At 40.0% G+C, this 13677-nt stretch overlaps 1 protein-coding gene across 5 annotated transcripts; it reads right to left on the reverse strand.

Annotated features, from left to right (window-relative positions):
- Nucleotides 1-2440: 2440 nt before the first annotated feature.
- On the reverse strand, nucleotides 2441-10799 carry ASB8 (ankyrin repeat and SOCS box containing 8). 5 transcript variants are annotated; one of them, XM_081310067.1, is made up of 4 exons: nucleotides 10660-10799; nucleotides 7793-7956; nucleotides 6140-6244; nucleotides 2441-4158 (listed from the first exon to the last, which is right to left on the reverse strand). In XM_081310067.1, the coding sequence occupies exons 2-4, from the start codon at nucleotides 7919-7921 to the stop codon at nucleotides 3526-3528; spliced, it is 867 nt and encodes a 288-aa protein (XP_081166193.1). In that variant the 5' UTR covers nucleotides 7922-7956; nucleotides 10660-10799; the 3' UTR covers nucleotides 2441-3525. The 5 variants fall into 5 exon arrangements, with proteins under 5 accessions (XP_081166193.1, XP_081166194.1, XP_081166195.1 ...); XM_081310068.1 differs by having other exon boundaries at nucleotides 7793-7952; nucleotides 10660-10795; XM_081310069.1 differs by lacking the exon at nucleotides 10660-10799 and adding an exon at nucleotides 10507-10632.
- Nucleotides 10800-13677: the final 2878 nt, after the last annotated feature.

The raw sequence follows: 13677 nt of genomic DNA on the forward strand, positions 1-13677 counted from the left end.
CATATGCACAAAATTGTTTTTCACCTCTCACCATATACCCATGATCCAGGACTGCATTTTTCCAGCCATCCCACAATCTCTGCTCCTCTAACTAAGCATTCTTCCTTCTCAACTTTTCTTTTATACTCCTTCCTGGATGAAAGCCAGGCTCCATTTGACAGAATCTTCATGGAAAAGACATGTACATTTTGAAATCCTGGAAAACAGAGACACCAGTCCTGGACCTGTTTGGGAGTTGGTTGGAATACTTCTTTAGAAAGATGTTAGTTCTTACTCCGTTGCAGTTTTTCTGTTTTGTTTTTTTTTTTTTTTAAAGAGAGAGAGTGAGAGAATTTTTTTTAATATTCATTTTTTTAGTTATTGGCGGACACAACATCTTTGTTCATATGTGGCGCTGAGGATCGAACCCGGGCTGTACGCATGCCAGGCGAGCGCGCTACTGCTAGAGCCACATCCCCAGCCCAGTTTTTCTGTTCTATAATAGCTGCTTCTTCCTCATTACTCAAGTGCCCACATAATGCAGTTGGTCCTGAAGATTGGACTATAGGCAGTATCCCCATTGACAGGAGAGTGCCCTGTCTTAATGCCAGATTAAGATTAGCTTCCAATAACCAGATTATAGCTCTCAGAACAGGTGTGAACCTTCCTTCCAACCCATGTGGTTTACTCACTGGCCTGATGAAGCAGGGAAGATGCTCACTGTATTATAGGGAATTCTCTTTAGTATATCACTTTTGCTGGCTGTCTAAAATGCCATACTTTTTAAAACAGTTCCAAATAGTGACTGAGAAGTCTTTATTTTCAGAGTCAGAAATTAAAGCAGCCAAATACTCTCTCCAGTTCTTGAAGGGGAAGAGAAATTAACAGTAAACATTAATCTCTGGTAGGTATTTTACATGCTATCACTGAATCCTAAAAATAGCTTTTTATAGGGAGTGGTGGCAAGGACACTACCGAAAGGTGATTAAGTAATGTCTCCCAGGTCTTACAGTCCAGCAAAAGTGGTACTCAGACTCAACTGTTTTCAAAGCCCATCCCCATTCTCAATGCCTCTTCTTCCTTACCGTGCTACCTCAAATTCAGGAAACTATCAGCGCTATGAAAGTGAAGTAAAAGTTCCAGCATTCATCAGAACATTTTAAATGCTAACTGCCATTAATTTATAGGTTCTTTTTCTCGTCTTTAATCCTAGAATTGCTTTTTTGAGAAAAATTACAGAGGGTAGCGGTGGTCAGGTAGAAAGGTAATTAAAGAAGAAAAATGTCACTTTGTAAAGAGGAGAAAAAAAATAGGATAATAGTAAAAACCACTTAAAAACCAAAACCTATTAAATACATGCCACTTCCCCAAAAGCTAAAAAGATGTATGAAGTTGTCTTTGAGCTGAAACAGAAGTTATTAGCCACCAACTACATAGTGATTATAAAGTAATAAAATAGGTGACGTCTTTTATCACATGGACAAAGTATATTCCCTTTCCAGAATATCAACAGTGTTTACGATGTGAAATAAATAGCATCTAGCTTGGCACAGTGGTGCATGCCTATAATCCCAGAGACTTGGGAGACAGAGGCAGGAGGATTGTAAGTTCAAGGCTAGCCTCAGCAACTTAGTGAGGCCCTAAGCAATGTAGGGAGACCCTGTCTCAAAAGGGCTGGGGATGTGGCTTAATGGTTAAGTGCCCCTGAGTTCAATTCCTGGTACAATAACTAAATAAATAACATCTAAAGCAGTGGTTCATACCTAAACTGAATAGTAAAATCACCTGGTGTTGCCTTTAAAAACTGAGACTTGGGACCATTTTGGACCATTTAAGTTAGTCTCTGGGGGTGGAGCATGGGCCTTAGTATTTAAAATGTTTTCCTGGGTGGTTCTAATTAATAGGTAGGCTGTAGAACCACTGTCTAAAGCAGTGGTTCTCATTCCTGGCAACGTACTAGAAGCATCTGACAAAACCTAATCCATACTTACCCCAGGAAACTCTAAACGACTGGTATGGAGTGAAATCTTGGCATCAATGTTTTTAAAAAGCTTCTTTAGCGATTTAATGTGTTAATGTGCAGCTGAGGTCTTTTTGTTTGTGAGACAGGCAAAGCACTCTACCACTGAGGCACACCCTGCTGTTGCGGTAGAGAACAAAAGCAATGATTTTCAATTTGGGATTGGGGGGAAGTATAAAGGAAGGGGAAGCTTTTTAAATACTCTGCCCAAGCCCCCCTGTTCACTCCACCCATGTCCAGAAACACTGTTGTTGAGGGGAAAGAGGTTGACATGGAAAGGTTATGTCTAATAGCTAGGCAGTAAAGAATTTTTCATAAATAGGAGGAGGGAAGGGAGAAAAACAGTGGGAATCACCAAATTTGCGTTTATAACTATTTATTTCTTTTTTTAATGGGCAGTAATCACCAACAGCAAATGGACAAAAGCAAGCATACTCCAAATTAGCTGTGTCAGCATATCCCATTCATTTTGTTTGTAGTTCCCAAATATCTTAAAAAAAGGTTTTCAGATTCACACACAGATCATCAAAGATCAATAACAACTTGATCTAGTTTAGGAACATGAAGAGTATTGTTGACTAAGTATAGTTCGCTAAAACAGTTTTTTTTTTTTTTTGGTACCCCATCTCAAAAGCAGCTCTTCTATATTCTTTCCCCATTCCCTTCTCAACTCTACTTTCAACCAATGTCTTCTATAGATCAATAAAAAATATAGGTTCTAAGACAATGGAAAGAAAAATAACTCAAAAAGGTTTTCAGCAGCACGAACTTTCCATAGGGAATGAAGAAGTCCCAGGGGGAAGGCAGCCCAGCCTATCCTTTTGCTAGAGGAAATGTCTTTGAGGTGCAGGAAATGCCTGCTAAGCCCATTAGAACAAACTGACTTTCAGGAAGAGAAGTGCTGCATTAGAAAAATGGTACAAGACTCTCGGGAGTTCTTAGAACTGCTTGGAACATGCTATCTCTTCTATGTGGAAAGCAGTAAGATAGCTTTCTGAAATAACATTGCTGAATTACTATAACCCTGGGGCATATCCATGGAAAGGAAGCAAAAACTTTAGTGAAAGGAAAGGGGGCCAGGCTTTCTGAATGTCTGATTCTAATCTCACACCATATGGAATATCTTCATCCTTAGGATACAACTATTGTTAGCTAGAGTTGTGATTTTCTTAACCTTCTTCACAGATGTCATGCCCCCAAAGGAAAACCACATGTATAACATTTAAATACTTTCCATCTTCCTAGAGAAACTTAGTTGATTTCATTTCCTAAAAGGGAGGGTGGCAAGGAGAACCTCTCCTTTAAAAAACCAAGTAAGCAATAAACAGCAAACAAAAGTGAGGAAATTTTTTTTTTGGCTGGTTGCTTGGTATGGGGAGGAGGGGCTGTGGAGATTACTGTTGTGACATGTTGCCTCAAAATCTAATAACCACACAACAGGGACAAGTGCTTTTCTGTTTTCCACGACAAAGAGTACCTCACCCGGAGTTAGTCACCTGCATGATGATGCACAGATCTCCTCCAGGTTATTCTACAAGTAGCAAGTATTCCTTCAAAGAAGCCGGCAGTGGGAGGCCCTTCACTGCATCTGGCAAATACTGGAGTCCCAGGCTACGGCGCACAGCATAGCGAGAGAGTGTTTTTAGAGTTCCTGGGGCTGAGCACAGCACAGTCAGTTTTTCACATAGCTGTTGGTCTTTGGCCACCTCTCGTGGCATGATGCCATTTTTCCTTAATTCAAAGTGTCCAACAGCTCTGTGGAGGAGCTCAAAGCAGGAGTCCTCTTTCTCTGTTCCAAGTCCCCTGACTAATAGAGCCACCAGGCGGGAGATGGGTGTCTGGCCTTTTAGGTTGATGACTCTGACTTCTGCACCAAAATCAAGAAGGATGCTAACGCTCTCAAGATTTCCCTTCATGGCAGCCCAGCTGAGTGGCGTATCATTGTTGTAATCCAGGGCATTGACTGAGGCCCCACTCTCTAGGAGAGCCCGCACACACTCAGCATTGTTCTTAAAGGCTGCCCAATGAAGTGGAGTGTCTCTGTTGCCATCCAATGCGTTGGGGTTTGCACCATACTCCAATAGGACCTCCACACAAGCCTCATCTTTCTCTGCTGCATAGTGAAGGGCTGTTCGGTTGTAACCATCAAGGGCATTAACCTGTAAAAAGGGAGGAACTGTATTACAGTAGCTAGCCTACTGGAGAGAGGAAGGAGTGCAGCAAAAGAATCCTGCATACCCACTGCCCACTACCTTTGCTATACAATGTTCTGAGGAAGGAGTCAATGAGCAATTCCTAGGGAGTCTTGGTGATCACGATGGAGAGGTGACAGAAGCTAAAGAAGAAAAAGGAAGGGAACTGTCCCAAGACAACACTATTTGTATTAACTAGCTGGTCTGCATTATTTAGGATCCTGCTGCAATGTTCATGTCTCTATTTACTAGAATCTCTACCGTAGAGTAAGGAGTTAAATAGGAAAAGAAATCTAAAACCTTCAAACTGCTCTGGAAGAAATTCACTGGAAAGTTGCCTGAATATACAGTTAGAGTCCTGGATTTTACTTATCCTGACTCTTCCTGTGGCTAATGGCAATCCGATAGCTTTGCCATGTTCTTTAACCACAGAGAGAAGCTCAAAATATTAAATTAAGTCAGCCCTTTGCAAAAATATGCTGTGGGCTAACAAGAGAGCCTAGAAAAATGCATGTGGAAGGAAGAATACAAATCTTCTAATGCTGAAAAAGTAGCTAACCTAAGCCAAGTGGTGGTGTTGCCTATAACACCAGTGACTTGGGAGGTTGAGGTAGGAGGATCATAAGCTCAAAGCCAGCCTTAGCAATTTAGTGAGACCCTGTCTCAAAAATAAAAAGGGCTGGGGATGGAAATCAATGTTAAAGCACCCTTGGGTTAAAAGAAAAAGAAAACCCCAACAGCTAGCCTGCTGAAAGTCAGGATTACCTATAATTTTTTACTTCAAATTCTCAAAATTATAATGCATATTATCTTCCATCATAAAATGCAGTAAAGAAAAACTGAAACTTCTAAGTTCAACTTTTTATTTGGTTAAACCTAATCCCCCCAACCCTGGATATTTTCACTTTGATAACTGGTATTAAACACTTTAGGGTTACTCACAAAGAAACAGGCTTGGTCACAAAAATTATAGCAGAACAAGAAGTGGATCATGATTGTGTGGAGATGAGGATGGTAGGCCTCCCTCTTGGGTTACTATCTAGTATGTCAGACTGCACAGTGGCTCCATGTTTTGACTGATTCAGATTGGCACCCTCAGCATAAACATTTTCAAGACTGCTCACAAATAGTCAAAACTGCCTGTCTTATTCATTTAACATGCACTTAGTAATTACTTCTGGTGTAACAAACACTTTATAACCTTATAAGGAAGATACTACTGGTGTAACAAACACTTTACAACCTTATAAAGAAGATATTATTCCCTTTTTACAGATGGGAAAACTGAGACAAAAGTTAAAGGAATTCATTCTAGCTGGAATTGATCGAGTTGAAATCTGAACCCATTAAATATGGCTCCAGAGTCTATTTTAATTATTCATTATACTATGCTGCTTCATGCTAATGCCAAGGGTCTATTTTCAAAAATTAATTTTTCATTTTTATCTTCAGATATATTAGAAGACAAGAACAAGCTATACTAAATAAAAATAATTAGCGAGCAAAAACCACACAAGTAGCACAATCCTGAGGAAGGGACTGCCTTTCAGAATTATATCTCAGAATTGCATATATCTATCTGATAGATGGTAGAGCTCAAATGGTTAGATTTAATCAGAGTTGAGAGGCCTCTGCACTTATAGCTCCCGGACAGTCAACAGGCAAGGAGAGGATTCAATGGAAATATAAACAACCCTTAGGAGGTAAGATAGGAGAGAAGAGGCAGATAAGATACCTTCTTGGAGCCATGAACAGCTTAAATTAAGGAGAAAAAAAAACCAAAGGAATGAAATCCTTGGGATCATTTTATAGATTCACTGTCATATTTTGCTTTAATATTGGCTATGCTACTATAAGAAGATCAGACTGCAAGTGCAAAGAGAAAGTCTAAGAAAATGTGAAGCTCCAGTTTTGGTGAATCATTAATGTAAAGTGTTGAAAACATTACCTCAGCTCCTTTTTCCAGGAGTAACTCCACACAGTCAGCATCGGACACCATACAGGCACAATGCAGGGGCTTCAGTGTGCCATGGGTACAGTTCACATCTGCTCCCTGAAGGAAGGAGGAAACTTGAGTCAGTATGCTCAGCTCTGGCTCACCCAGTAGGCCAAGCCTCAAAACTTAGTCTGGGGGAAAAGAGTCATAGCCCTGACTCTACAGTAAATAGTAAAAGTACTATGGGTTCTAGATTTCATGTCTATTTATTAGACAAATACTATTATAATGCCAATATCCAAACCAAACAAATCTACTAAAGAGAAAAGAAAGGAACCATGAATTCTTTAGATCAAGTTAGCTAGCCTCTCCACAAGATAGCCAGCCAAGAAAGTCATTTGGACATCATTGAAGACATAACCTTATGTGTAAAAGCTGTGGGAATCTTAGTGTCAGGCAGAAAGTTGGAACAGTAATCCACTTTCTATGGCTACCATGCTCTGATAAAAGAAAAGTGAATCTTCAGAATGAGACCAAAACTCCCATGCTCTCTTTGCCATTCCACATTGTATCTTAATGTTACTTTTGTTTTATAATCTTCAAGGTGGACTCTTCATCTCAACATTCTCTGCTACATATTCCAAATCTGGTGCTTCTATTCCAAATCTGATGAGATGGAGATGCCAGTCAGACCAAAGTCACTGAATGACTCAGCAGCTGAGCTAGAATTAGAATGTGATAAAGTTCCTGCTGCTGAGTCTTCTGATCCCACTTCTGCAGAGAACAAGCTAACACTGTAAGCCTTCCTTCTGTAGCTGTACCATATAACTCGGAAGCAGCTACAGAGCCCTGGGCTATAAAGGAGGATCCTGACATTGTTAGAATTGTTCTGAAGTAATTGGATGCATTTTCCAGTGACCAAAAAAAAAAAAAAAAAAAAAAAAAAAAAAAAAAATCTGTAACTTCTCTTCAACAGGGTTAAAAGAAAAAGAAAACTCCAACAGCTAGCCTGCTGAAAGGATCACCTATAATTTTTTACTTCAAATTCTCAAAATCATAATGTATATAATGCAACAGGAATAATATACAAAAAGGGTATTAAAGCCCTTCTAGGATAACAGTCATTTAGCAGAATTACTGAATGGCAGTAGTTAGATATCAGATAAAGTATTTTCTTAATCTGTAATTACCATGCATATTAAGGGCTGGTGTCCTCTTCAGAACTAGAATTAGTAGCTGTGATTAAGATAGGAGAAAAGTGAAACCTCTCTATGTAATTATAATAGCCCAGGTATGGAGAAAAGGTCACAAAGATTTGAAAACCATCTCTATTTTGCTCACCTCCTACCATCCTCATTAGAACATGTTTAGAAGACTTCAAGCTTGAAGGCTTCTGTATGTACCATATCCAGACAGATTTGACAGAAAATATGAGACTAGGGTTATCTAGAACACATTTCATGAAGAAAAAACCAGAAAAAGTGAAAGGGAGAAGGCAAGAAAAGCAAAACACAGGGAAAATGCATTTTAATGATTAAGTTAATACATTTAAGACTGTAAGAAATCCTTGTGATCTTGTGCTAAATCAAGGCTGCAAATTTGATTTGTCAGAAAATTTCCATTTCACCTCCCAAAGGACTGTCATGTCAATAACAGCACACTCACCCCTCTGATGAGGTCCTCTACATTATCATGTGGGAAGGAACGGATGGCAGCGATTGTTCGGATTAAGCGCTCTGAGAGAGAGTATTTGCTCTGAATGCTCTGCATAATATACCACATACTGGAACTCATCAAGACTCAGAGTGTGTTCACATGCTCCAAACTGCCTGAAACAAAGAAGTTTTAGGCATATACAATATCACTGAGTACACCTGTCCTTAGGGTTAAGTGTTCTCTGAGGCCTTCCCAATTCTAAAAGCAGATGTCAAGGAGCTAAGTGATTAAGACCATTTTTTTTTTTTTTTTTGGTAATGAGAGTGAATTACATTTACAACAAGTGCAAGGATACTGAGTAAACCTAGATGAAATGCTCTAACCCTTAAGACCTCCGTTCTAGTCTCTGACCTACTGTAACACAAGATTTCCCTAAGAGGTTCTGTACTATGACCCCCATGAAGCTCTGTGGTTTACAAACAAGATTAGTTAAGGAATGGGATTTTCTGAAGGCTGAATTATTGTTATTTTTAATTGTTATTTTAAATTTATTATCAGCACATCTTATGTTATTTATTACATTTGCTTTGCAGTGTAGTTATGTACATATTATTTCTCCATCTAAATTTAAACTATAAACAACTGGAAGGTAAGGACCTTGTCCCCTCTCTCTCTCTCTCTCTTTTTTTTTTTTTTTTTTTTTTGGGCTGTGTAAGGGATTCACAGAATCTCACAAAATGTAGGTGTTTTATAAATATTGATTGGTTGACTGACTAAAGGGTATAAGTACTTTCTACCTATGAGAAGAGAAGGAGAAGGCTATGGAACAAATACTTATGTTAACAATGATAAAGCATTTGTGAAATATTTTCAAATGTCTTTAGCAGAGAAAAAAGTAAATAATTGAGGTAACATTCTAAAACAGCGAAGAAAGCAAAAATATAACTACTCTGGAGTCATCGATATAAAATTTAAAAAACAAATTTCACACCAATAAAATATACTTTCAGTTTTAGCAAAACGAGGAGATTTAAAATAAATTAAACATTTAAGAAATTTGCTATCATAGAGAACTGAGAAATAGACTTGGGCAAATATATGTTGAAACTACAATATGGCACAGAATTCCAAGATGAAAGATGAAAACAAAGCAATATACACAAATTCAACTATGATAAAAGTTTTGACTATATATGAGGTGACAGCTAGAGAACATTTAAAATTATACAATAAGGCGATGCATTTCTATGCAAAAGTCCATATCAAAAACTGTAGATAAACTGTAATATGCAATATAAGCTCTTGGTGTAACTGCTTAGGAATCCATATTTTTATTAAAATATAAGCTCCTTAGGATAAAGATAGTTTTTTTTTTCCCAACAGTGCCTGGCACATGGAAAAGCCTCAATAAATACTTGTTGAATCAAGGTAAAGGTTATTACTCCAGATCCTAATAAATTCAGTAATTAAGCATATTAATGTATATGATGACTATTAAATGAAAATTCTGAAATTTTTTGGTCATTTCATAATAAGTTATTGTTTTTGGTGATGGAGCATCACTTTATACAATACATTACAAATTCTACTAGTTTCTTTCTGTGAATCAGTAGCCATTTGTAGCTGTTAAAAAACATAGAGCTGGGAGAATAGCTCAGTTGGTAGAGCACATGTTTATCATTTGCAAGGCCCTGGGGTCAAGCCCCAGAATACATGTATGCATGTGTACATACACACACAACTCCTCAGAGACAAGGGTCTGTATCTTATACTTCTTTGAAGCAAAGAAGAGGGGAGAAAGGGACAGAGGTGCATTTGAGTTGGAGATTTCAAGAACAGGGCAAAAGACAGCATATCTAAAGAGGAGGGTTTGAACCGAAATTATTCTCTTTAAAGTTTGTGGGCCATGAGAGCTGATGAAAGAAAACCCTGCACTCATTTTCCGGGTGCTCTTGGACTCCATGCTATGAACTCCTCTAAGCTGAATAGGTCCAGGGGCTGGGGTTGTAGCTCAGTGATAGAGCACTTGCTTAGCATGTGTGAGGCACATAATAATATAAATAATAAAATAAAGGTATTGTGCCACCTACAACTAAAAGAGAGAGAGAGAGAGAGAGAGAGAGAGGGAGGGAGGGAGGGAGGGAGGGAGAATGTATTGGTTGAATCAAGTTAAAGGTTCCCTTGCCGCCTCGAAGCTCCAGGTATAAGAGAGAAACTTTAGGGCAGATTGATAATATTCTCTGTCTAAATCCACCCTCTCCGGTGCACGGTTTGAGCTCTAGGCCTTATTCTCTGATGGGGCTAAAAGGACTCCTACCCCTCGCCTCCCTGTCTTCTTTGCTATGGGATCTGGAAAAAACACCAAAGGATTTGTGTGTTTAGTTATTTAATTGCAAAGCTAAAAGCAAAGTGGAACAGAGGAGACACTCAACAGCCTCAACAGCTCTGGTGCTAGGGAGGCCTGGGCCTCTGTCCCTCGCGGAGACTCTGGGAGGGGAGGGAGGCGCCCCCAACCCCAGCGCACCTGCTGCAGGAGGGCTCGCGGCAGCTTCGTCTCGCAGAGGCTAGGGAGCTAAGAGCAAAGGCGCGAAATGCAAGGACATGTGGTGTCACTTTCTGCACGGGCTCCCAACAGATCCCAGCAATCTTCGCAGGCCTCCTGGTGAAGGCACTAAACCACAGTCGCGCAATCTGTGTGCCGGGCGCCCCAAACACTGACCAACCTCCGCCTTGATCTTCCCCCAAGGCCCGGAACTATGGCTCAGCCGCGAAGGCTCACGGACCTCGAGCGGGGAATGGAGGAAGCGTTACTAGGAGTGGTGTCCCGGACTAGGGGACCTGGCTGCAGACCTTCCCGCACCGACAACCGCACTCACCGAACCGCGAGTCTGAGTTGGGTCTGAAAAGCCGCTGTCAAGGCGTGACCCGGAAGCAGAAGCTGTCGGCAGCGGCCCCTGGGTTTACAGGACAGGGAGACCAAGTGGGAGGGCGCCTGCGCGCTGGCCAGTGTCAGGAAGCCGGATGCGCCTGCGCAGACTCGTGAAGCTGCTACTGTCCTACCCAGGCGAAGTTACTTTCTACCTTCGCCCAGAGGCTTAGTGCATAAATTCAATCTCGCGGTGTCGGGCACAGCCCGGGGTCTTGGGTCTTGGACCTGCGGTGGGAAAAAAGCTACTAATCTTCGCGCTCAGGTCGATTCTGTCTAATTGCGCTTGTGTGGACCAGGCCAACAGTGGTACGCCCCACCACCCGATCCTTCCACTGTCTGCATCTGAGATCCGGCCTGGGCACTTGGTCTCCTCATTATTGTCTATCTCACTAAACTAAAAACTGCTTTTGCCCACTAAGTCTGTACTGGTTCAGTTGCTTGGGAGACTAAACTGATAGGAGTGTCTTTAGGAAACAGAAGATCTTGCAGTATTATTCAAGATGTTGGAATGACTCAGTGCTGCATAGAGCCCTGGTGGATCTCGTTCACCGTCTTCACCGTCTTTCAAACTGAACTATACTGAAGACAAAGTCAACTATCCAAGAGGTGTAGTATTCCTAATGTTGAGAACCAAAAAGCTGTAAAAGCAAAACCCGACCATAAATAACCCTTTCAGAGACTGAACACCTTTTGTGCTTTCTGTACAAAGCACCAACATTTTGAAATCAGGAGTATATGGTGGTGCCTGAACAAAGTGAAATAGACCTCACAGCCAGCCTGTTTCCTTGTTTTGTTTTCTTGTTTTCTTTCTTCAGGTCTGAGGTCTGAACTCCGGGCCTTGTGGCAGGCGCTCTGCCACAGAGCTGAATCCTCAACCCCTAGACAGCCCGTTTAACGAGTGCCCAGCACCTACTCCCCAAACTTGCTCCATGCACAAAATCTAACCAGTAAAGATTAAAGCAGATCGCAAGTGGTTCACGTATATCAGTGAGGGAATAGTGAACTGAAAACTCAGGATCCGTCTTGAGTGAAACTCCTTTGAGTTCCAACTCGAAGGGATATTTGCCACGCAATAATGTGTCCCTCACTTCCTATCACCATCCCATGTTGAGATTGTCCAATTTTTGAAACCAGCCCAAATCCAGATTTTTATAAAGAAAAGTGAATTCTCCCAAATTTCAAATGGTGGTGACTTTTTTTTTTTTTTTAAGAAAATTTTTTTTGGGGAGAGGGAAAGGGGAAATATCGGGTAACCATATTGACCAAATTATATTGTTATAGTGTGTGCATATATGAATATGTAACAACAAGCCCCACCATTATATATAATTATAATTCACCAATTAAAAAATTGGAAAAAAAGAATTATTTTTTAAAGAAGGCAATATTCAGCTTTCAAGTCACTTCTTCCAGACTCTGAATTAAAGGCTATTTAGTTCATTGGCAACTCTTGTTACTTAAAGGGTGTAGTGTAGCCCTCAGAATGAAAGGGGTCTGGAGAGTTGACTTGTAGTTACATATTAACTGCACTCTTTTAATTTAATTTGTAGATTTTTGGGAAATCTTGGAGAAACCCTAATGAAATTACAGAGGTTAGAGCTCCCTACCCCTTTCCACAAGTCATTCTAAGTCATTTGTTTGAATACAATGTATGGCGAACAGTTTGATTATGTACTTGTTTCTAAGATATGAATCTACATTAGAGTCCAAAAGAACATTAAACCTCCAAATAGGGGGACTAGATATACTTGAATGGGTTCTGATCCAAATGAGAAAATGAATTCTGGGAACCTAAGTCCTTTCTGACCAGTAGCAGGGAAAGTCACAGGAAAATTGAAGCCACTTAGGTTTTATCCAGATCTAACCTCACTTCAATCAGTACCTTTCAAAGTGTGTCTAGATCTCTGTGACTCACATGAATAGCCCAATGATATATTTTCTCCTGACTGCCCCCGCTTTTATCCTTTATGACTGGAAGGAATATAATAAATTCTACCCCATGATGCTACAGGTCCAAGCCTGCCACGATACCTTTTCTTCAGGTCTACTAAGGTAATGCTCTGCTTGGCACCACCCATCAGTCTCCCAAAGTGGAGCACAAGCAGCACAAAATTGACATATTGAAAGTTTGATGGTCGTTATCATATTAAGTCTAGCTTTAGTGAGGCCAGTGCTCTGTCTCTGAGAATCCACTGTAAAACAAAATGAGATCTCAACCTATACACAGAAGAGATGATAGAGTCAAAATATCCAGTAGATGGAAGTACTGCACCTGAAGCTGGCATTCATCCCTCTTCTAAGGTTGTGTGTCTTGACAACTCTTATTCAATGGCATATGCCAACCAGAGTGGTAGAAAGGATATGACCCCAGAGATCAGCTCTAAGATTGGTTAGTTATTTTATTCCATTTTTCTGGATATTAATTTTCTCATTTGTCAAATGAGAATGTTGGCTGAAATTATCTCTAAATATTCTTCTATAAATTTCTATAAATTCTAATTTTACCTAATTTCAAAGCAAAATTTCTTGCTTTCAAAAAATTTACTCTCTAATCTAAATACAAATACCTGTAGGTCAATACTATATTAATAGGGCTGTATATTATATTAATGGGGACTGTGTTTAATTATGAGAGCCTATCTTGGTTGATAAATGGTAAAGCATACAAATTCTGAGAAACCATAAAAGTATCTTATAGATGTAAGAATGACCATAGTCTGTCTTCCAGGAAGTGATAAAATAGGATCTCCATACAGGTTATTTTAAAGTGTCTTTGAGAATCCACTGCACAATTAAAGTTGGTTGCAGTTTCATTCATCCAATCCACCAAACATTTACTGAGCGTCTTCTTTGTTCCAGGCTCTCTGCTCAGGTGGGTAGGTAAGACCGAGATGGAGAGACATGATGACATGATTTTTTTTTTTTTTGTACTAGGGATTGAACCCAGGGCTTCATACATGCTGGG

Source organism: Spermophilus citellus (genome assembly GCF_964194105.1).
Source record: "Spermophilus citellus genome assembly, chromosome: 10".
Taxonomy (NCBI): domain Eukaryota; kingdom Metazoa; phylum Chordata; class Mammalia; order Rodentia; family Sciuridae; genus Spermophilus; species Spermophilus citellus.

Bases quoted from the DNA above. Each gene is read 5' to 3' on its own strand.
- ASB8 (XM_081310067.1), bottom strand. From the start codon at position 7,921: ATGAGTTCCAGTATGTGGTATATTATGCAGAGCATTCAGAGCAAATAC. The intron at 6,245-7,792 runs GTGAGTGTGCTG...TCCTTCCTTCAG, and splicing joins TAGAGGACCTCATCAGAGGG to GGAGCAGATGTGAACTGTAC. The intron at 4,159-6,139 runs GTAATGTTTTCA...CCCTTTTTACAG, and splicing joins TCCTGGAAAAAGGAGCTGAG to GTTAATGCCCTTGATGGTTA.